The sequence below is a fragment of the Salmo trutta genome, unplaced genomic scaffold (assembly GCF_901001165.1).
Source record: "Salmo trutta unplaced genomic scaffold, fSalTru1.1, whole genome shotgun sequence".
Lineage (NCBI taxonomy): Eukaryota > Metazoa > Chordata > Actinopteri > Salmoniformes > Salmonidae > Salmo > Salmo trutta.
The window spans coordinates 222,205-247,204 of NW_021822726.1; the positions used below are offsets into that span (position 1 = coordinate 222,205).

General features: G+C 47.3%; 1 protein-coding gene and 1 long non-coding RNA gene across 2 annotated transcripts in view; one reads left to right on the plus strand and one right to left on the minus strand.

Annotated features, from left to right (window-relative positions):
• Positions 1-6,477: 6,477 nt before the first annotated feature.
• The window catches only part of LOC115184025 (delta-like protein 4), a 21,331-nt gene continuing 2,808 nt past the window's right edge, over positions 6,478-25,000 (minus strand). The window contains exons 4-11 of the mRNA XM_029745022.1: positions 24,970-25,000; positions 18,214-18,274; positions 17,262-17,392; positions 14,503-14,672; positions 12,850-13,069; positions 10,449-11,208; positions 7,308-7,419; positions 6,478-6,619 (exon numbers count right to left, since the gene is read on the minus strand). The exon at positions 24,970-25,000 is cut by the window's right edge and continues 236 nt beyond it. Of these exons, the coding sequence (XP_029600882.1) occupies positions 6,614-6,619; positions 7,308-7,419; positions 10,449-11,208; positions 12,850-13,069; positions 14,503-14,672; positions 17,262-17,392; positions 18,214-18,274; positions 24,970-25,000 (1,491 nt within the window). The 3' untranslated portion in view covers positions 6,478-6,613. The remainder of the gene's footprint in view (positions 6,620-7,307; positions 7,420-10,448; positions 11,209-12,849; positions 13,070-14,502; positions 14,673-17,261; positions 17,393-18,213; positions 18,275-24,969) is intronic.
• LOC115184026 (uncharacterized) lies at positions 15,744-16,870 on the plus strand. Its single transcript, XR_003874165.1, has 3 exons — positions 15,744-16,077; positions 16,240-16,490; positions 16,552-16,870. It is a non-coding gene; the product is annotated as an uncharacterized LOC115184026 (long non-coding RNA).

The window sequence follows — 25,000 nt, forward strand, 5'->3', positions numbered from 1 at the left end:
AGAAAAGCAGGGGCCTCCTCCGGCATGTTCTGCGTTTTTTTTACGACAGGAAGTAGGAAGTGATGTCGCTAGTTCACAAAACAGGATCTGTGATTATAAACAATGAGAATGCTTGGCCATGCTATGGAGACCCAGAGGCCGGAGGCCGGGCCCTTTAGTACAGTGTGTGGTGTTGTGCGTGCGTGCGTGCGTGCGTGTGTGCATGCGTGTAACTGAGTGAGCATGCAATTGTACCTGTGCGTGTGTGTGCGCTGCCACAGTCTTCAAGCATGCGTGAGAAAGATAAAAAACAGTGTGTGTGAGTAAGTCTGTGTATGAGAGGAGAGAGGGTTCCAGCGTCCCCTCATTCCCATCGGGCAGGACAGTGAAACAGGTAGAAAGCTGTGTGTGTGTGTGTGTGTGTGTGTGTGTGTGTGTGTGTGGAGGGTTTTACCAGATGACTAATGGCTGTGATAACAAGTGTTTTTCCTCTCATCCAGTCCGGAACATCCCTCTTTAAACCTCCTCTTCTCACACAGACACACCATCAACAGGATGGCTACCTCCCAAATGGCACCCTATTCTCTTTACAGTGCACTACTTTTGACCTGAGCCCCTAGGAGAAAGGGTGTAATTTGGGATGTATTCAACAGACAGATCAACAGGATGTGTGAGAGAGGAAGAGTGGGTGTTGACGGCTGCTGATTGGCTGCTGACTGCGGTGGGGATTCTGTTAATTGGATGAGAGGAGACGGTTTTACACGCATTCCAACTCTTAACCTATTCACAGGAGAATAACAAAGAGAAGAATATTAAGAGAAAACCAAAAAAGTTAAAAGTCCACTGTTTGCTACTCTCAGTAAATAATGTTGAGCGTGATCGTTGAATCATTTCTAGAGAGCAGTAAACAGCCAGAAGACATGACTTCATCTTTGTTCTATTAACTGGAGGTTTCTATGACAACTGCATCAGAATCACTTTGTACGGTTGTTCCGTTGCGATCCATTCAATGTTCCCCGGGCGCCGAAGACGTGGATGTCGATTTAAGGCAGCCCCCCCCATGCTGCACCTCTCTGATTCAGAGGGGTTGGGTTAAATTATAATTGTATTTTTTATTTCACCTTTATTTAACCAGGTAGGCAAGTTGAGAACAAGTTCTCATTTACAATTGCGACCTGGCCAAGATAAAGCAAAGCAGTTTGACACATACAACAACACAGAGTTACACATGGAGTAAAACAAACATACAGTCAATAATACAGTAGAAAAATAAGTCTATATACAATGTGAGGCGGAAGACACATTTCAGTTGAAGTTGTACAACTGACTAGGCGTCCCCCTTTCCTTATCCATTCAGTTGTGCCGTTGCTATCCATTCAAGGCCAAATCTAAACTCTCTTGAGATTTGTTCGTCGGAACGTTTCCTTTCTACAAATCTCCCATTGACATCAGATGGTGATTTATAATGAGAGAGTGCATGATATACCTGATCACGGATCTCAGAAGGAGACTACAAAGGATGATGTTGGCCAGCTGAATGAGCTCTGTCAGTAGAAGAGGTCAACTTCACCCTCCCTGCTTCCCAACGTTCGACTCCAAACCCTGGACTCTTTACTCAACGCTTGAGCTATGGGAGATGAGGTCAACTTCACCCTCCCTGTTCCCAGCGTTCGACTCCAAACCCTGGACTCTTTACTCAACGCTTGAGCTATGGGAGATGAGGTCAACTTCACCCTCCCAACTTCACCCTCCCTGGACTATCACGGTCCACGGCTTGAGAGATTATTTGATTACCTTTTCATAGGTTGAAGGATTTTAATCTCTTCTCTCTCCATCCACGTCAGGATAACATTAAGATTACATCCCAAATAACACCCTATTTCATAAATAGTGCCCTACTTTTGACCAGACAGTAGAGACCAATGGGTCCTGGTTAAAAGCAGTGCTCTATATAGGGAATAGGGTGCCATTTGGGACACAGCTTAGCTACTAGCGAGCTATAGCCTGTTACCCCTGTCTGGGATCACCCTCAGCCTCTGACCCCTGACCTATAAGTGGTGACCTCTGGGCTTCTCCTGATGCTCCACCACAGGGCCTGTGTGTGTGCTGGGTGTTTGGGGTGTGTGTGTGTCCTGCAACGAGGTGTGAGCCCCAGTGAGGCGCCAGATTGTGCACTCTGACAGGTCCATAAAGTTTTTTGACGTAGTGCCCAAGCCAGGGGGATTTTTTTTTTTAATGATATCTTTCTTTACAGCGAACCTAACCTACTGCCTTCCATCTGGGCTGTTCCTACTCCCTAAAAACATTCACAGCCCCAATGCCAAGCATCCTCCACACAGAGCTTTGTTAGACGTTTGTGTGTGTGTGTGTTGTGTGTGTGTGTGTGTGTGTGTGTAGAGAGGGTGTGAGATCGTGGTATGCACCATGAGGTGGATAGGTTGCCCTTAACCCTGAAGGGGAGTCGGTGGCCTATGGTTGCTGTGTGTTTTAATGGCTTCTGTGGTCTAGTCAGCTCAGTGTGAAAGTGTGTGTTTTAATGGCTTCTGTGGTCTAGTCAGCTCAGTGTGAAAGTGTGTGTTTTAATGGCTTCTGTGGTCTAGTCAGCTCAGTGTGAAAGTGTGTGTGTTTACGTGTGTGTCTATGTGTCTGTGTGCATGTGTGCTGTGTGTGTGTGTGTGTGCTGTGTGCTGTGTGTGTCTGTATGTCTGTCTGTCTGTCTGTTCTGTCTGTCTGTCTGTCTGTTGTCTGTCTGTCTGTCTGTCTGTCTGTCTGTCTTGTCTCTGTCTGTCTCTGTCTGTCTGTGTCATGTGTGTTACGAATGCTGCAGTGCGAGGGGCTGGCATATGCCACTGTTTTTATGGCAGAGCAGGGTTCACCCCCCTCCCCCTCCCCTCCCGTGGCATCTGCTTGGCTCTGGATCTCTCTGTTAGGGAGTAGAGGGGAGGGTGTGTGTGGGGGGTGGGGGGGGGTCTCCTTAGCCCCTCGCCTGTTTTTGTTTCACCATTTCCAGCTCGGGAGGGGAGGTGGGGGTGGTAACCGTGGAAATGGATTTGAAATGCAAGCCAATTTAGGAGGAACCAGAGAGAGGAGGGTGGGGTGTGTGTTGAGCTGTGTTGGTGTGGGTGGTATGGTGGGGGGGGGTGGTGTGTATTGGTGGGGGGTTGGTGTGTTATGGTGGGGGGGTTTGTGTGTATGGTGGGGGGGGTTGGTGTGTATGGTGGGGGGTTGGTGTGTATGGTGTGGGGGGTTGGTGTGTATGGTGGGGGGGGGTTGGTGTGTATGGTGGGAGGGTTAGTGTGTATGGTGGGGGGGTTGGGGGTTGTATGGTGGTGGGGTTGGGGGTTGTATGGTGGGGGGTTGGTGTGCTATGGTGTGGGGGGGTTAGTGTGTATGGTGGGGTGGTGTATGGTGTGGTGTGTATGGTGGGGGGGGGTTGGTGTGTATGGTGGGGGGGGTTGGTGTGTTATGGCTGTTTCACATAATGTAGGTTTATTATATGGTCAAGTCTTACCAGTTTTGATCATTTTATCCATAGAATTACATATTAAATGTCTAAATGTAATATGTAATTTAATAGCATTTCTGTGGTCATATCAGTCCCTTTGTAATTATATTATATTTTATTTAACTAGGCAAGTCAGTTAAGAACAAACTCTTATTTCATGAAGGCGCTACCGGGGAACAGTGGGTTAAACTGCCTTGTTCAGGGGGCAGAACGACAGATTTTTACCTTGTCAGCTCAAGGGATACGATCTAGCACCTTTGGTTACTAGTCCAACGCTCTAACCACTAGGCTACCTGCTCTAACCACTAGGCTACCTGCTCTAACCACTAGGCTACCTGCCTCTAACCACTAGGCTACCTGCTCTAACCACTAGTCTACCTGCTCTAACTACTAGGCTACCTGCTCTAACCACCTAGGCTACCTGCTCTACTACTAGGCTACCTGCTCTAACCACGAGGCTACCTGCTCTAACCCCAGGCTACCTGCTCTAACCCACTAGCCTACCTGCTCTAACCACTAGGCTACCTGCTCTAACCACTAGGCTACCTGCTCTAACCACTAGGCTACCTGCTCTAACCACTAGGCTACCTGCCTCTAACCACTAGGCTACCTGCTCTAACCACTAGGCTACCTGCTCTAACCACTAGGCTATCTGCTCTAACCACTAGGCTACCTGCTCTAACCACTAGGCTACCTGCTCTAACCACTAGGCTACCTGCTCTAACCACTAGGCTACCTGCCTCTAACCACTAGGCTACCTGCTCTAACCACTAGGCTACCTGCTCTAACCACTAGGCTACCTGCTCTAACCACTAGGCTACCTGCTCTAACTACTAACTACCTGTCTCACTTAGAGAAAAACACTAGCATCAGTTATAGTTCTTCATTATTAAAAAACACCAAACTAATCTCACTTTTCATTCACCGGCATCAAAATGAACAACAGTTTTATTGAAGGAAATAAGTATTTTATTCTTCAGAAGTTTTGTCCTTATAAATATCCATTTATATACAAAATAATATTATAAAACATATAAAGAGCAGTTGTGTCAATCAATATTTAAATTAAACTCTGGAAATAATCATAAACAAAAATTTAAAAAAAATGACATTGGTTCTGTAATTTCACCAAGAAATGATAGGCAGGCAGTGGTATGACAGTGTCTTTCTATTCGCCTTCATGTCAGGGCTGTTTGGTTACCTCCCAAATTACATCCTATTCCCTAAATAGTGCACGACTTTAAATTGTTTATTTTTTTATTATTATTGTTTTTATTTAACTAGGCAAATCAGTTTAAGAACCAAATTCTTGTTTTACAATGACGGCCTACGCCCGGCCAAACCTTAACCCGGACGACGCTGGGACAATTGTGCGCCTCCCTATGGGACTCCCAATCACGGTCGGTTAGTGATACAGCCTGGAATCGAACCAGGGTCTGTAGTGACGACTCTAGCACTGAAATGCAGCGCCATTGGACCGCTGTGCCACTCAGGAGGCCATAGGGTTCTGGTCTATAGTAGTGCACTATATAGGGAATAGGGCTCTGGTCTATAGTAGTGCACTATATAGGGATAGGGCTCTGGTCTATAGTAGTGCACTATATAGGGAATAGGGCTCTGGTCTATAGTAGTGCACTATATAGGGAATAGGGCTCTGGTCTAAAGTAGTGCACTATATAGGGAATAGGGCTCTGGTCTATAGTAGTGCACTATATAGGGAATAGGGCTCTGGTCTATAGTAGTGCACTATATAGGGAATAGGGCTCTGGTCTATAGTAGTGCACTATATAGGGAATAGGGCTCTGGTCTAAAGTAGTGCACTATATAGGGAATAGGGCTCTGGTCTATAGTAGTGCACTATATAGGGAATAGGGCTCTGGTCTATAGTAGTGCACTATATAGGGAATAGGGCTACTGGTCTATAGTAGTGGCACTATATAGGGAATAGGGCTCTGGTCTATAGTAGTGTACTATATAGGGAATAGGGCTCTGGTCTAAAGTAGTGCACTATATATAGGGAATAGGGCTCTGGTCTATAGTAGTACCACTATATAGGGAATAGGCCTCTGGTCTATAGTAGTGCACTATATAGGGAATAGGGCTCCATTAGATGTATCCTCCTCCAATTCCTGTTGATGGATAACATTGTATTTTCCCACTTGTGTTTTATTTTTGGTGTTAAAGTGCTCCATGAAGAGACAAGTGTTTAGTTTTAGCATTGAAACTCTTGTTTAGGCTTCTAGTAATTTTGGCCTGGATCTTTTCACCATTTGCATGGAATGAAAACGTCTGGAAAGTTCGACCAGGCGTTTTGTTTGGAGGTGATTGACAGTTGAGACGTTAGTTCGTTTGTTCAATCAGATACGTTCTCAGTGTTTTGTTGTGGTTAGTCTGTGGGTTTCAACGACTAGTCGGTTGGTTGTTTGCGGTTGGTTGGTCAGTTTCAGCGAGTTGGCTCCACCCTGGACCTTGGGTCTTGCATAGCTGGTGAATTATGCCGGCTAGGGGGTTAAAGATCAGTAGAATTTCAGTCAACTCCATTTTGATTACTTGGCTGTCGAAGTCCCCGTGCCTCCATTTTGATTACTTGGCTGTCGAAGTCCCCATGATTAGGTCGGGCAGGGGTCAACTGAGAGGTCAGGGGTCATCTATTTGTCCTGTTTCACCTACTCTCTCCTCCATTGCTGCCAAGGACACATGAGTTCAGTTCAAATGTTTTGCTTGCTGACATTCTACCAGTTCCCTCCACACTCTGTGCAGTTCAGTCAGTCTTTAACCGTTTAACAGTTGATTTAACCATTTGTTTAACCGTTCCCAGAAGTCAAAAGTTTCATGACTGCTACTGTACACGTTTTGTATACAAACACGCGGGTCGATGTTAAAGTTCAATAAAGTTTTCAGGCTAGTGTTCATTAGTTCGTTTACAGAGAAGAGGAGAGGTTCGTCCATCTTTCTCTCTCTCTCTCTCTTATCGTCTCTCTCTCTCTCCATTCTCAAGTGTTCCAGAGCAGCAGTGACATCAGAAACAGTCTCTTCTCAGATTTTTGTAAACAATCCAGAAAAAAAATAATTCTGCCTCGATTGTGTTTCTCCTCTTTCGCTTCCTCGCTTCTTCATACCCCTCACAGCTTATACCTGGGGAGGAAGAGAGGAACAAGACTTAGAGGCAAGCAGTGGGAACTGGGGAAACAGTGTGGTAACATTCCCTTGTTATCTATGAACAGGGAAACTGTTCTGTTATCTAGTCTTACGGGTATGCTATATGTTTTTGCTTGGCTCATCCTGCTTTCAATTACACTCAGCGCTTCTATGTTAAAACATAGGGCTTGTGAGACAAAGTAAAGCTTTAAACGTATCAAAACCATATGCATAGGCTTGTGTTCAAACGCGAGACTATGTAATGTTAAAGCTTTCAACGTATCTGAAGCATGTGCAGAGAGAGCAGTCCAGGGGATCCAACTCTGTGGGATGAGTGAGGCTGTTTCAGGCTCACTATATCCCCTTTCTAGGCCATCAAATTGTCAGTTTGATGTACAGTGATTTGATACACTTTAATAGTTTAGTGAGATCATTTCCATATAAGATTATTTCACCATATTGACTTGGCATACATGATTACACCATATAGGCTTACAGGATATTTCCCTGGCTTATGTTTAAGTCAAATAATGTGTATCTATAAAAAACATAACATCACCAAGAATAAATGTACAGCATTTGTAATTGACCATAAGTGTGACATGAAACGCTGTAGAGGGGAAACCGCAAAATAAGTACTGATGAAAAAGTATATATATATTTTTTGGTATGTATTTATCCTTACCTCTGTTGCTATGACGCACGTCCTCCGCTCATCTCCTATAACAAAGACGGACTGGTAGATCTGAGAGTCTCGAGGGGAACATATCGTTGATATCCTACACTCCGACTTTTCACTGCAACACCATAAATCAACACACACACTCAGTCAGTCCACCTTAAAAGTAGAAGCATATGGTCAAACTAGGCTATGCATCGGGTAGTCTACTGATGGGGGTGGAAACGAATGTACAGGCAGACGGAGGTATAGAGAGGGAAAACATATCAATGGGTGATTCTACAGAAGTGGTGTAAAATGGCCGTCCCACCCCAAACATAACTCAAAAATCTAGGACAATTATTTACATCGTGATATGTTCTAATTCAATCCAAGACAAGAACAAACATATTGTTACAATAATATAGTACAAAGTCATTGTTTACACACAGGTGGCTGTCTACCTTACTGTACTCTCCTGAACCCTACTCTACCCTACCCTACTGTACCCTACTCTACTGTACCCTACTCTACTGTACCCTACTCTACTGTACCCTACTCTACTGTACCCTACTATACTGTAGTGTACTGAACCCTACTGTACCCTACTCTACTGTAGTGTACTGAACCCTACTCTACTGTACCCTACTCTACTGTACCCTATCCCACTGTACCCTACTCTACTGTACCCTACTCTACTGTACCCTACTCTACTGTACCCTACTATACTGTAGTGTACTGAACCCTACTCTAATGTACCCTACTCTACTGTACCCTACTATACTGTAGTGTACTGAACCCTACTCTACTGTACCCTACTCTACTGTACCCTACTATACTGTACCCTACCCTACTGTACTCTACCCTACTGTACCCTACTATACTGTACCCTACCCTACTGTACTCTACCCTACTGTACCCTACTATACTGTACCCTACCCTACTGTACTCTACCCTACTGTACCCTACTATACTGTACCCTACTCTACTGTACCCTACCCTACTGTACCCTACTCTACTGTACCCTACCCTACTCTACCCTACTGTACCCTACTCTACTGTACCCTACCCTACTCTAACCTACTGTACCCTACTCTACTGTACCCTACTCTACTCTACTCTACTGTACCCTACTCTACTGTACCCTACTGCACCCTACTCTACTGTACCCTACTGTACCCTACTCTACTGTACCCTACTGCACCCTACTCTACTGTACCCTACTGTACCCTACTCTACTGTACTCTACTCTACCCTACTGTACCTAACTCTGCTGTACCCTACTCTACTCTACTGTACCCTACCCTACTGTACCCTACTCTACTGTACCCTACTCTACTCTACCCTACTGTACCCAACTCTGCTGTACCCTACTCTACTCTACTGTACCCTACTCTACTGTACCCTACCCTACTGTACCCTACTCTACTGTACCCAACTCTACTGTACCCTACTCTACTGTACCCTACTATACTGTACCTAACTCTACTGTACCCTACGCTACTCCACTCCACTCTACCCTACTGTACCTAACTCTACTGTACCCTACTCTACTCTACTGTACCCTACTCTACTGTACCTAACTCTACTGTACCCTACTCTACTCTACTGTACCCTACTCTACTCTACTGTACCCTACCCTACTGTACCCTACTCTACTGTACCCCACCCTACTGTACTCTACTCTACTGTACCCTACCCTACTCTGCTGTACCCTACCCTACTGTACTCTACTCTACTGTACCCTACTCTGCTGTACCCTACCCTACTCCACTCCACTCTACCCTACTGTACCCTACTCTACTGTACCCTACTCTACTCTACCCTACTGTACCCAACTCTGCTGTACCCTACTCTACTCTACTGTACTCTACTCTACTCTACTGTACCCTACTCTGCTGTACTCTACTCTACTCCACTCCACTCCACTCCACTCCACTCCACTCTACCCTACTGTACTGTACTCAAGCGTACTCTACTTTACTTTCTTACTAATGAAGCAACGGCCTATAGAGTCTGGATGAGTGGTCTTGTTCTGGAAACCTCATACATTTGGTCTTTAACTTGTCATGGTGTTAACTAACTGGGTTGAATCTTGGGACCAATGTCCTGGTATAAATCTTGGCTCTGGGATATGACCTTATTTTTTGGTTTACAAGCCATAGGCAATCCAACTCTCTGATCATTGGCTGAGCACTTCCAACAAGTCGGCTACTTTAAAATGGTGGCAGCCCCATAAACTCAACATCTATAGCAAAATTAGTTATATCCATATAGAGTCCTCTATGTATCTCTGTTATCACCGAAATGCCTGTTATTTTGCACAAAATAAAAGTAGGTGAAGAATTTGGAAAAATTTGAACATCGAAACAACATCATTAATAGAATGCATAATTCAATCAATCAACAAGTTTCAGATTCATACAATCAACATTGAACATTTTGGGTGGGTGTATCAGAAAAGATGTAGAGCCCATAGAATGGCCTTTACCTTTCACACACATATTGAATTACGGCTGTAAGTATAGAGCTGTAAGTATAGAGCTGTTTTCAAGAGCTGTACTGAGAGCTGTAAGTATAGAGCTGTAAGTATAGAGCTGTACTGAAACAGTTTCCTAGAGCTGTAAGTATAGAGCTGTAAGTATAGAGCTGTACTGAAACAGTTTCCTAGAGCTGTAAGTATAGAGCTGTAAGTATAGAGCTGTACTGAAACAGTTTCCTAGAGCTGTAAGTATAGAGCTGTAAGTATAGAGCTGTAAGTATAGAGCTGTACTGAAACAGTTTCCTAGAGCTGTAAGTAAAGAGCTGTAAGTATAGAGCTGTAAGTAAAGAGCTGTACTGAAACAGTTTCCTAGAGCTGTACTGAAACAGTTTCCTAGAGCTGTAAGTATAGAGCTGTAAGTATAGAGCTGTACTGAAACAGCTTCCTAGAGCTGTAAGTAAAGAGCTGTACGTATAGAGCTGTAAGTATAGAGCTGTACTGAAACAGTTTCCTAGAGCTGTAAGTATAGAGCTGTAAGTATAGAGCTGTAAGTAGCCTATGTCTCAATGTGTCATTGCAGAAGCAGTTGGGCTAGATCTTCATGTTTGCAGATGTGGTCTAACATTTCAGAATCAAGATAAAACTCATCGAAAAGCTTAATTTAGACAAAAAATTAGTTTTCTTACCTGTACATTCTACTCAGCGGTATTTTCTCTTCTAAACACTTGTCATAGATCACATGACTTTTGCTTTTATCCTCTTGCGACGTATCATCCTTCAACTCCTTTGACTTTGCGTTACTATACAAGTCCAATTGATAGTTCTTATGGATGAAGTTTGACTTCTCTGATTCGCAGTCCACTTCCAGTCCCACCTTCTGATTGGTGTTCTTCAGCTGGGAAGCCGGGATTAGGTTATCCCTCTGTACATTTGATAGGTTGTTCATGGTCTCCCCATCTCCCCTGTCCATGCCGGTCTGCCTGTGGATGTGCCGTAGAGCCAGCCCAACCATGCATAGCAGCACCAGCAATGCAACCAGCCCTACAGCCAAGGAAACTGCCGCCCACTGGAAGCCATCTTGGCCCTCTCCATTGATCCTCTCCCCACCCACCGGCAGGGTCACAGCAAAGAACTGGCAGCGTGTTCCGGTAAAGCCAGCGGGACAGATACAGGTGGCAGGGGGTTTCCCTGGCCCTCCTCCCCCGGTGCAGAGCCCTCCGTTAAGACAGGGGCGGATGGAGCACTCGTCCAGGCTGCGGTCGCAGTTTCGTCCGGCGTACCCCGGGGGGCAGGCACAGGTGTAGTCGTTGATGCGGTCCAGGCAGGTCCCTCCGTTGGTGCAGGGGTTCCCGGCACACTCGTTGATGTTGATCTCACAGCGCTGGCCAGTGAAACCGGAGCGACAGCTACATAGACGCACGCCACCGTGGATCAAACACAGACCGCCTGGAGAGAGACACACAGGGGTTCAGGGGTCAAGGTCTTGGGGGAGAGAACACGCATGCAGACATACACAATAGGCCCTGTCCAGAAACAATCACTACTTCCCACTACGTCACTACACCACTACGTCACTACACCACTACGTCACTACACCACTATGTCACTACACCACTACGTCACTACACCACTACGTCACTACACCACTACGTCACTACACCACTACGTCACTACACCACTACGTCACTACACCACTACGTCACTACACCACTGTCACTACACCACTACGTCACTACACATTACACCACTACGTCACTACACCACTACGTCACTACACCACTACGTCACTACACCACTATGTCACTACACCACTACGTCACTACACCACTACATCACTACACCACTACATCACTACACCACTATGTCACTACACCACTATGTCACTACACCACTATGTCACTACACCACTACATCACTACACCACTACACCACTATGTCACTACACCACTACATCACTACACCACTACACCACTACATCACTACACCACTACATCACTACACCACTATGTCACTACACCACTACATCACTACACCACTACACCACTACATCACTACACCACTACGTCACTACACCACTATGTCACTACACCACTATGTCACTACACCACTACGTGACTACGTCACACTCCGTCACTATGTCACTACACCACTATGTCACTACACCACTACGTGACTACGTCACACTCCGTCACTATGTCACTACACCACTATGTCACTACACCACTATGTCACTACACCACTACGTGACTACGTCACACTCCGTCACTACGTCATACTATGTCACACTACTTCCCACTCCGTCACTACGTCATACTACATCACTGTGGTTAGAGCGTTACGCCAGTAACCGGAAGGTTGCCGGATCGAATCCCCGAGCTGAAAAGGTGAAAATCTGTCATTCAGCCTCTGAGCATGACAGTTAACCCACTGTTCCCTGGGCACTGAAGACGTGGATGTTGATTTAAGGCAGCCCCCCCCCCCCACCCCCACTCCCAAACACCTCTATGATTCAGAGGGGTTGGGCTAAATGCAGAAGACACATTTCAGTTGAATACATTCAGTTGTACACCTGACTAGGTATCCACCTTTCCAGTACTTCACACTACACATCTTGAGGTCTCAGTAACCATCAGATGCGAAGTCTCAAGTCTGAATTATTCTGGCCTTTCCCTTCATCACTAAATCCATGCACCACAAAAAGCATGATTGCGTCTCTAAAAAGGTCACCGTGAACCAAGCCCATGTGGATTTGATATTTATCACATTATTTGTCCATTATTAACAGTATTGGGTGACATTCCTTGAAGCCGACTGGAAGCCATCACATGTTTACATCCAGCACAATAGACACACAGTTCCCACAGATTCCTGTTGTTCAATAACACTTCCAGATGACAGCCGGCCCAAAAGGAATTCAGAGGAAGGGGAGGAGGGGGGAGAGAGAAGAGGGGGGAGAGAGAAGAGGGGGGGAGAGAGACAGTAGTTCCATCACACACTTCCAACCTGCCTGAGGAATTCAGGGGAAGAGGGGGGGTGCTGGAGAGGAGAGATAGCGGATAGAAGAGGTGGAAAGAGGCCGTAGCATACCGTTGGCACAGGGAAGAGATGTGCACTTGTCCACTCTCTTCTCACAGTTGAGTCCTGTGTATCCGGGAGGACACTCGCAGATGTAGCTGCGACCGTTGTCCTTCTGATGGCACTGCCCGCTGTGGAAGCAGGGGGAGTCAGCACAGGTCAGCAGGCTGTGTTCACAGTTGGAACCCTCGAAACCCTGAGGACACGAACACCTGTAGCCAACATCCAGGTTCTATAAAGGGAAAGAGTTAAGATCTAAGGTCAAGACAGATCGGATTACAGTCGTTTCTAAAAATGCAATCCTTCCCCCTTCCTCTCATATCAGTTCTGACAATAACTCCGCTATTGTCTCTTTTAGGCTGGGTATTTAGTGGGCCACCTAGGTCCAGGCAGCGAAGTTCATACCCATTACCTTTAAATACATAACACGACCAAAAGTATGTGGACACCTGCTTGTCTTAACATCTCATACCAAATTATTGAGTATTAATATGGAGTTGGTCCCCCCCTTTGCTGCTATAACAGCCTCCAGTCTTCTGGGAAGGCTTTCCACTAGATGTTGGAACATTGCCGCTATAACAGCCTCCACTCTTCTGGGAAGGCTTTCCACTAGATGTTGGAACATTGCTGCTATAACAGCCTCCACTCTTCTGGAAGGCTTTCCACTAGATGTTGTAACATTGCTGCTATAACAGCCTCCACTCTTCTGGGAAGGCTTTCCACTAGATGTTGGAACATTGCTGCTATAACAGCCTCCACTCTTCTGGGAAGGCTTTCCACTAGATGTTGGAACATTGCTGCTATAACAGCCTCCACTCTTCTGGGAAGGCTTTCCACTAGATGTTGGAACATTGCTGCTATAACAGCCTCCACTCTTCTGGGAAGGCTTTCCACTAGATGTTGGAACATTACTACGGGGACTTGCTTCCATTCAGCCACAAGATCATTAGTGAGGTCGAACACTGATGTTGGGCGATTAGGCCTGGCTCGCAGTCGGCGTTCCAATTCATCCCAAAGGTGTTCGATGGGGTTGAGGTCAGGGCTCTGTGCAGGCCAGTCAAATTCATCCACACTGATCTCAACAAAACATTTCTGTATGGATCTCGCTTAGTGCACGGGGGCATTGTCATGCTGAAACAGGAAAGGGCCTTCCCCAAACTGTTGCCACAAAGTTGGAAGCATAGAATCATCTAGAATGTCATTGTATACTGTGACGGTGCCACGTTGAAAATCACTGAGCTCTTCAGTAAGGCCATTCCAGTGACGATGTTTGTCTATGGAGATTGCAAGGCTGTGTGATCGAATGAAATAGCTGAATCCAGTAATTTGAAGGGGTGTCCACATACTTTTGTATATATAGTGTACCCATCTGCTCATCAGTTCTGACAATATTGCCACTTTTTGTCGCTTCTAGCCTGGGCATTGAGTGACTTGTAGAGGACCATCTAGCACGTAGTACTTAACGGGCGTTTCTGCAGGCATTGTCCCATCTAACGCGGTCATCTAGTGCTTACTAACCCACAGTGCTAACCCACAGTGCAGAGTCCTCCGTTCCTACAGGGGCTGTCCCTTCTAACATGTCTATCTAACTACTGCTTACCGTGCAGAGTCCTCCGTTCCTGCAGGGGCTGTCCCTTCTAACATGTCTATCTAACTACTGCTTACCGTGCAGAGTCCTCCGTTCTTGCAGGGGTCGCTGTCACACTCCTGCAGCTCCAGCTCACAGTTGACCCCAGTGAACCCAGGGGGACAGGTACATGTATAGCTGCCTTGACCTGTGTTCATACAGGTCGCCCCGTTCACACACGGCCGGTGGTGCGTGCAGAAGTTCAGGTCTGAGAGGGGAGGGAGCAGAGAGGTCAAATAGGTCAAATAAAGGTCAAATATAAGGTCATATAGTGTACATGTATCGTGGGGTTAAATCATTTGACACCCTTGATAAAGATGAGCAATAATGACTGTATAAAAATAAATAAATCAAATGTTGAGTTATATTGTATGCACCAAATTTTTTGGGGGGGCAATTATATTATTTTACATACCCACAAGACATGCTAACAATAACAGGGGAGGTTAGCATTTTATATCATACCACCAAGACATGCTAACCCCTCACCATTACCAATAACAGGGGAAGTTAGCATTTTATATCATACCCCCAAGACATGCTAACCTCTCACCATTACAATAACAGGGGAGGCTAGCATTTTATATCATACCCCCCAAGACATGCTAACCTCTCACCATTACAATAACAGGGGAGGTTAGCATTTTATATCATACCACCAAGACATGCTAACCTCTCACCATTACAATAACAGGGGAGGTTAGCATTTTATATCATACCACCAAGACATGCTAACCTCTCACCATTACCAATAACAGGGGAGGTTAGCATTTTATATCATACCCCCAAGACATGCTAACCTCTCACCATTACAATAACAGGGGAGGTTAGCATTTTATATCATACCACCAAGACATGCTAACCTCTCACCATTACAATAACAGGGGAGATTAGCATGTCTTGGGGGTATGATCATTGACCCTCTGTAACTTTCTCACTCATCATTATTCTGCAATCATGGTAGCATCCACATGAATGTAGAAGTGTTTACAAAAATATTATGTTGTTATTTACAATAAAAGTGACTCAAAAATTACACAATATATTATTTACCATTCATTTGTATTGGGCACAAGAACATTTGAAACACAACCAAAACAAACTGCAAATGCATCCAACAAGCTTGTAGAGTCACAAGCTTGATGAAGTCATTGCATGCTGGGAATAGAGGACTAAATACTTCACTTCTGACTACTTTATTTTACTTTAGGGGTCTCAATAATTTTGATCTCTAACTTTTGAGAAAAAAGTATTACTTGTTAAACAAAATCTCGTTCTCTGAGCAATTGTATTATTATAAAACAATATAATTTTCCCCCAGAAAATGTGTATGTAAGGTCAACATAACTTCCTGTATGTAAGGTCAACATAACTTCCTGTATGTAAGGTCAACATAACTTCCTGTATGTAAGGTCAACATAACTTCCTGTACTGTAAGGTCAACATAACTTCCTGTATGTAAGGTCAACATAACTTCCTGTATGTAAGGTCAATATAACTTCCTGTATGTAAGGTCAACATAACGTCCTGTATGTAAGGTCAACATAACTTCCTGTATGTAAGGTCAACATAACTTCCTGTATGTAAGGTCAACATAACGTCCTGTATGTAAGGTCAACATAAGGTCAACATAGCGTCCTGTATGTAAGATCAACATAACTTCCTGTATGTAAGGTCAACATAACTTCCTGTATGTAAGGTCAACATAACTTCCTGTATGTAAGGTCAACATAACTTCCTGTACTGTAAGGTCAACATAACTTCCTGTATGTAAGGTCAACATAACGTCCTGTATGTAAGGTCAACATAACTTCCTGTATGTAAGGTCAACATAACGTCCTGTATGTAAGGTCAACATAACTTCCTGTACTGTAAGGTCAACATAACTTCCTGTATGTAAGGTCAACATAACTTCCTGTATGTAAGGTCAACATAACTTCCTGTATGTAAGGTCAACATAACTTCCTGTATGTAAGGTCAACATAACTTCCTGTATGTAAGGTCAACATAACTTCCTGTATGTAAGGTCAACATAAGGTCAACATACTGTCCTGTATGTAAGGTCAACATAACATCCTGTATGTAAGGTCAACATAACTTCCTGTATGTAAGGTCAACATAAGGTCAACATAGCGTCCTGTATGTAAGGTCAACATAACGTCCTGTATGTAAGGTCAACATAACTTCCTGTATGTAAGGTCAACATAACTTCCTGTATGTAAGGTCAACATAACGTCCTGTATGTAAGGTCAACATAACGTCCTGTATGTAAGGTCAACATAACTTCCTGTATGTAAGGTCAACATAACTTCCTGTATGTAGGTCAACATAGCGTCCTGTATGTAAGGTCAACATAACTTCGTGTATGTAAGGTCAACATAACTTCCTGTATGTAAGGTCAATATAACTTCCTGTATGTAAGGTCAACATAACTTCCTGTATGTAAGGTCAACATAGCGTCCTGTATGTAAGGTCAACATAGCGTCCTGTATGTAAGGTTAACATAACTTCCTGTATGTAAGGTCAACATAACTTCCTGTATGTAAGGTCAACATAACTTCCTGTATGTAAGGTCAACATACTGTCCTGTACTGGACTGTACTGTACTGGATTAGCATAATAACAGCTGATAGATCATGTTGATGTACAGATTCATGTCAAGGTCTTCTCTATTTTTGGGGGATTCTTTTAGGCTCAGTATTTGAATCAAAAACATAATTTATTGCAAATGTTCTGATATGTTTCAGTCAGATTTCTCTGTGCAACTACGATGGTGATGATGTAGATGTGTTCTTGCCTTGGTCACAGAAGAGCCCTCCCCAGCCCTCCTTACAGTTACACTGCCATGGCTGTTGGCAGGTGCCATGCTTACAAGCTGGGTACTTCTTACACTCATCACAGAACGGACCCTGCCAACCTTCTCTGCACCTTGAGACAGGAGAGGTAATGTACCATTAAAAACTGCAATTCAGGTACATGTTCCTTCATGAATACCATACATTTATCTATACATTATTTATTGACTGACTGATTGGTTAATTTAATTGATAGATTTATTTGTTAATTGGTTGATTAAACATAACTGTACAACAGTGCACTTCAACCAACCATGTTGTAACATGCAAGAACAACCAATCATCTACGGTATCCCTCTAAGACAGAGTGCAGAACACTTGACCATAGTTTTATGACTACAAGGACCAATTTTATGCATGTTCCCTTACTGCAGAAACCCCTCTATACAAATGTTCATATGGAGTCAATTATTCTATTCTAGACTTTGTGTGAACTGCATACTTATAGTTCTGACCAAAATCTTGAGAGAGGAGAAAGAGAGAGAGGAGAAAGAGAGAAAGAGCGAGAAAGAGATAAAGAGCGAGAAAGAGAGAAAGAAAGAGAGAAAGAGAGAAAGAGAGAGAGAGAAAGAGAGAAAGAGAGAGAGAGAAAGAGAGAGCACAAGAAAGAGAGAATGAAAGAAAGAGAGAGAGGAGAGAGAGGAGAGAATTAAAGAAAGAGAAAGAGAGAGAGGGAGAAAGAGAGAAAGAAAGAGAGAGAAAGAGAGAGCGCAAGAAAGAGAGAAAGAAAGAGTTGGCTGCTTGATCTTCAGCTTTGAAAAATAGATTGCTTCCTGCTGAACAGTTGACGTCACATGGAATATACATATTGGACCAGTTTAGAGAAATAGTAGCATTAAATACTGTCTCCTTCACATGCACACACACACATTTTATAATTTCTATATTACTTACACACACTCGCCAGGTCTGGAGCAGTTTCCGTTTCCTTCACTGCATCCCTCGAGGCAGATGGCTGTAACACACGCACCAATAGATATCCATGGGTTATCTATAGTGTTGCAAACATTATTCATACAGTGGACCTTGGACGCAAATCAATCTGACTACGCTATGTGCATCTAAGCCACAGTCACGATAGGCAAAGCTATCATTACAGTAACTCGTGTACATTAAAAGAGCGGGCAATTTCAAGGATATTATAGCCTACTGATGCCTTCATCATAAAACACACAAAAGATGTGCTTGCATGTGTATAGGCTATAATAAAACTAAGCTATAATAGGCATTATGCATTCTAAAAGCTTCATTATAACCTGGGTGGACGCTGATTGGTTGGACAGCCATAGTATATCAGACCGTATGACAAAACATGTATTTTTACTGCTCCAATTACGTTGGTAATCAGTTTTATAATATCAATAAGGCACTTCAAGTAGGGTTTGTGGTATATGTCCAATATACCACCTCTAAGGGCTGTGTCCAGGCACTCCGTTTAGCAGTGGTATATTGGCCATATATCACACCTCAGGCTACTTCAGCGTTAAGGCCAATCTCCATCACAAAATCTATTCATTTCAAAGGGCAGACAGACACAAGCTCCAACTGAACCTGTCACACCACCAAACTGCTACAGCCGGACCATGAGGAAGCTGGGTAATTTATGGCTTGTATGTATTGTGTTCTAGATGGCCCCTATATCTCTCTCTCTCTCTCTCTCTCTGTCTGTCTCTCTGTCTCTCTGTCTCTCTCTCTCTATCTCTCTCTCTGTGACACCGATTCCGGTTGTATAGGCTGGCGACCGCCGGAAAACGTCCGGGTTAGTCCTAAACAGATGCCCGTGCTCAATAGCGGACAGCTGCCACCATTGTTGTTCCTTGTCTGCGCGAACCGTACTTGCAGCTGCTATGCGGCCCGCGAGCCCCCAACAATAGGGAGTCTACGACTTGGGTGACGCGTGGCGGATAATAACGTTGCGATTAACCCAGGCGCGTGCTGCTGCAGCCCGTGTTCCGCCAGTGACGTTCAAACTGCCCGGGATTAAATGACCAGGAACGCGCTCTACTTTCAGGTAGTAGTAGTAGTAGTGAAATACAAGCTCCTCTCTCACAGCCAGGGAGTGCGACGGAGGGGTGGAGAGAGAGAGAGATCCATCTCCTTCATCTCTCGTGCATTGTTTCTATACTACGGACGGTAGCTGGGTATGTAATTGCTCTGGTTCAAGGATTTTTGCGCCATGGTTAAAATGCAACCATAACACATGTAAAATTTCTCCTTCACCTGCCAAGTGACGCCGATGACAGATCCGTTGTCACACTGCGGTTCAGACTGACTCAAACAGTTTGGTAACGATTTATGTTTTAAGATGTTTCACTGAAACGTTTTTTTTTAATGAATTTGTTTTGGTAAAAGAGACATACACATCAACCTCAAGTAACTGGCGCTAACCCTGCCTCCCAACTGACACTAACCCTGCCTCCCAACTGGCACTAACCCTGCCTCCCAACTGGCACTAACCCTGCCTCCCAACTGGCACTAACCCTGCCTCCCAACTGGCTCTAACCCTGCCTCCCAACTGACACTAACCCTGCCTCCCAACTGGCACTAACCCTGCCTCCCAACTGGCACTAACCCTGTCTCCCAACTGGCACTAACCCTGCCTCCCAACTGACACTAACCCTGCCTCCCAACTGGCACTAACCCTGCCTCCCAACTGGCCCTAACCCTGCCTCCCAACTGGCACTAACCCTGCCTCCCAACTGGCACTAACCCTGTCTCCCAACTGGCACGAACCCTGCCTCCCAACTGGCACTAACCCTGTCTCCCAACTGGTACTAACCCTGCCTCCCAACTGGCACTAACCCTGCCTCCCAACTGGCTCTAACCCTGCCTCCCAACTGACACTAACCCTGCCTCCCAACTGGCACTAACCCTGCCTCCCAACTGGCACTAACCCTGCCTCCCAACTGGCTCTAACCCTGCCTCCCAACTGACACTAACCCTGCCTCCCAACTGGCACTAACCCTGCCTCCCAACTGGCCCTAACCCTGCCTCCCAACTGGCACTAACCCTGTCTCCCAACTGGCACTAACCCTGTCTCCCAACTGGCACGAACCCTGCCTCCCAACTGGCACTAACCCTGTCTCCCAACTGGTACTAACCCTGTCAACCAACTGGCCCTAACCCTGCCTCCCAACTGGCCCTAACCCTGCCTCCCAACTGGCACTAACCCTGCCTCCCAACTGGCACTAACCCTGCCTCCCAACTGGCTCTAACCCTGCCTCCCAACTGGTCCTAACCCTGCCTCCCAACTGGCCCTAACCCTGCCTCCCAACTGCCCCTAACCCTGCCTCCCAACTGGCCCTAACCCTGCCTCCCAACTGGCCCTAACCCTGCCTCCCAACTGGCGCTAACCCTGCCTCCCAACTGGCACTAACCCTGCCTCCCAACTGGCACTAACCCTGCCTCCCAACTGGCCCTAACCCTGCCTCCCAACTGGCCCTAACCCTGTCTCCCAACTGGCCCTAACCCTGCCTCCCAACTGGCACTAACCCTGCCCCTAACCCTGCCTCCCAACTGGCACTAACCCTGCCTCCCAACTGGCGCTAACCCTGCCTCCCAACTGGCACTAACCCTGCCTCCCAACTGGCCCTAACCCTGCCTCCCAACTGGCGCTAACCCTGCCTCCCAACTGGCACTAACCCTGCCTCCCAACTGGCACTAACCCTGCCTCCCAACTGGCCCTAACCCTGCCTCCCAACTGGCCCTAACCCTGCCTCCCAACTGGCTCTAACCCTGCCTCCCAACTGGCACTAACCCTGCCTCCCAACTGGCACTAATCCTGTCTCCCAACTGGCACTAACCCTGCCTCCCAACTGGCCCTAACCCAGCCTCCCAACTGGCTCTAACCCTGCCTCCCAACTGGCACTAACCCTGCCTCCCAACTGGCACTAACCCTGCCTCCCAACTGACTCTAACCCTGCCTCCCAACTGGCACTAACCCTGCTTCCCAACTGGCACTAATCCTGTCTCCCAACTGGCACTAACCCTGCCTCCCAACTGGCTCTAACCCTGCCTCCCAACTGGCACTAACCCTGCCTCCCAACTGGCACTAACCCTGTCTCCCAACTGGCACTAACCCTGCCTCCCAACTGGCCCTAACCCTGCCTCCCAACTGGCCCTAACCCTGCCTCCCAACTGGCCCTAACCCTGCCTCCCAACTGGCACTAACCCTGCCTCCCAACTGGCCCTAACCCTGCCTCCCAACTGGCCCTAACCCTGCCTCCCAACTGGCTCTAACCCTGCCTCCAACTGGCACTAACCCTGCCTCCCAACTGGCCCTAACCCTGCCTCCCAACTGGCCCCTAACCCTGCCTCCCAACTGGCTCTAACCCTGCCTCCAACTGGCTCTAACCCTGCCTCCCAACTGGCACTAACCCTGCCTCCCAACTGCCCCTAACCCTGTCTCCCAACTGGCACTAACCCTGCCTCCCAACTGGCCCTAACCCTGCCTCCCAACTGGCTCTAACCCTGCCTCCCAACTGGCACTAACCCTGCCTCCCAACTGGCACTAACCCTGTCTCCCAACTGGCACTAACCCTGTCTCCCCTGCCTCCCAACTGGCACTAACCCTGCCTCCCAACTGGCACTAACCCTGTCTCCCAACTGGCACTAACCCTGTCTCCCCTGCCTCCCAACTGGCACTAACCCTGCCTCCAACTGGCACTAACCCTGCCTCCCAACTGGCCCTAACCCTGTCTCCCAACTGGCACTAACCCTGCCTCCCAACTGGCACTAACCCTGCCTCCCAACTGGCCCTAACCCTGTCTCCCAACTGGCACTAACCCTGCCTCCCAACTGCCCCTAACCCTGCCTCCCAACTGGCACTAACCCTGCCTCCCAACTGGCCCTAACCCTGCCTCCCAACTGGCCCTAACCCTGCCTCCCAACTGGCTCTAACCCTGCCTCCAACTGGCACTAACCCTGCCTCCCAACTGGCCCTAACCCTGCCTCCCAACTGGCCCTAACCCTGCCTCCCAACTGGCTCTAACCCTGCCTCCAACTGGCTCTAACCCTGCCTCCCAACTGGCACTAACCCTGCCTCCCAACTGCCCCTAACCCTGTCTCCCAACTGGCACTAACCCTGCCTCCCAACTGGCCCTAACCCTGCCTCCCAACTGGCTCTAACCCTGCCTCCCAACTGGCACTAACCCTGCCTCCCAACTGGCACTAACCCTGTCTCCCAACTGGCACTAACCCTGTCTCCCCTGCCTCCCAACTGGCACTAACCCTGCCTCCCAACTGGCACTAACCCTGCCTCCCAACTGGTACTAACCCTGTCAGCCAACTGGCCCTAACCCTGCCTCCCAACTGGCCCTAACCCTGCCTCCCAACTGGCACTAACCCTGCCTCCCAACTGACTCTAACCCTGCCTCCCAACTGGCCCTAACCCTGCCTCCCAACTGGCTCTAACCCTGCCTCCCAACTGGCACTAACCCTGCCTCCCAACTGGCTCTAACCCTGCCTCCCAACTGGCCCTATCCCTGCCTCCCAACTGGCTCTAACCCTGCCTCCCAACTGGCTCTAACCCTGCCTCCCAACTGGCACTAACCCTGTCTCCCAACTGGCACTAACCCTGCCTCCCAACTGGCACTAACCCTGCCTCCCAACTGGCACTAACCCTGTCTCCCAACTGGCACTAACCCTGCCTCCCAACTGGCCCTAACCCTGCCTCCCAACTGGCCCTAACCCTGCCTCCCAACTGGCACTAACCCTGCCTCCCAACTGGCCCTAACCCTGCCTCCCAACTGGCACTAACCCTGCCTCCCAACTGCCCCTAACCCTGCCTCCCAACTGGCACTAACCCTGCCTCCCAACTGGCCCTAACCCTGCCTCCCAACTGGCCCTAACCCTGCCTCCCAACTGGCTCTAACCCTGCCTCCCAACTGGCCCTAACCCTGCCTCCCAACTGGCCCTAACCCTGCCTCCCAACTGGCTCTAACCCTGCCTCCAACTGGCTCTAACCCTGCCTCCCAACTGGCACTAACCCTGCCTCCCAACTGCCCCTAACCCTGTCTCCCAACTGGCACTAACCCTGCCTCCCAACTGGCCCTAACCCTGCCTCCCAACTGGCTCTAACCCTGCCTCCCAACTGGCACTAACCCTGCCTCCCAACTGGCACTAACCCTGTCTCCCAACTGGCACTAACCCTGTCTCCCCTGCCTCCCAACTGGCACTAACCCTGCCTCCCAACTGGCACTAACCCTGCCTCCCAACTGGTACTAACCCTGTCAGCCAACTGGCCCTAACCCTGCCTCCCAACTGGCCCTAACCCTGCCTCCCAACTGGCACTAACCCTGCCTCCCAACTGACTCTAACCCTGCCTCCCAACTGGCCCTAACCCTGCCTCCCAACTGGCTCTAACCCTGCCTCCCAACTGGCACTAACCCTGCCTCCCAACTGACTCTAACCCTGCCTCCCAACTGGCCCTATCCCTGCCTCCCAACTGGCTCTAACCCTGCCTCCCAACTGGCTCTAACCCTGCCTCCCAACTGGCACTAACCCTGTCTCCCAACTGGCACTAACCCTGTCTCCCAACTGGCACTAACCCTGCCTCCCAACTGGCTCTAACCCTGCCTCCCAACTGGCACTAACCCTGCCTCCCAACTGGCCCTAACCCTGCCTCCCAACTGGCACTAACCCTGCCTCCCAACTGGCACTAACCCTGCCTCCCAACTGGCACTAACCCTGCCTCCCAACTGGCTGTTCTCCCTGTGATAGTATGACTTCATTCATTTTCTGTTCTGTCCAAAACATAGAGAAGAGAATCAGCTTTTGTTTTTGTGCTCATTTATAGTGCACTAGTACCTATGCCTTAAGCATATTGTGAGTTTTGTACAACTATGTTGCTTGTCCTCATATTCAGCAAGCAGCTCCTCTCTTACAGCATAGGGCCTACACACAAGGCTGACTCCTTCTCATACACTTACTATACATGCTGTGGTCCTCAGAGATGACCTCTTAGACCAATGTAGCATGGCAATAATGTCCTCATATTCACACTGTTATTTCTGTGGCCCTTTTTACGTGCATAAAGAAAATAAAAACTTCCTGCGCCATAAAGGTCAAGGCCTCTTAGCAGAGTACAGCAGGTTACTGTATTTATCTCTCTATCTCTCACAGGACCAGTGCATCAGCACAAGCTTTCAACCAAACCCTGAGAGACTGTGGCATCCATCCCGCCGCTGCCACCAATGTAGCGATTGAGGAAAACCAAATCAAATCAGCCTTGAACCAGTCACCCTCCAGCTGTTACGAGTACCAACTGCTGTGCCATTTAACAACCAAACCTCTCGGGCAGATGCCACAGACTACCTGTATACAAGTAAACCACAGCCACTGTACACCTTTCACTCTCTCTCTGAAAACGATGTACCAACAAGCTCGGGAAAAACTAAAAGCACAGCGAAACTATACTCATGGAAGAAACAGCACAGCCAAAGTGCATCAAAAACGATGACCAAGCTTGCTAGAAGGAAAAAAAACACTGGCCTATAGTAAAGGCCTATAATCATTGAAGAAATGGTGATTGTATATCCAACATATTGGTCAAAGACAAGTGTGACATGGACTCTGATAGGCCAGAGGGGGAATGAGTTGTGCTTTTTTTTTTTTGGTTCGATAACGGTTGGTTTCTCTCGGGTTGCTTACATTCTTCGCAGTATTCCCCCTTCCAGCCGGG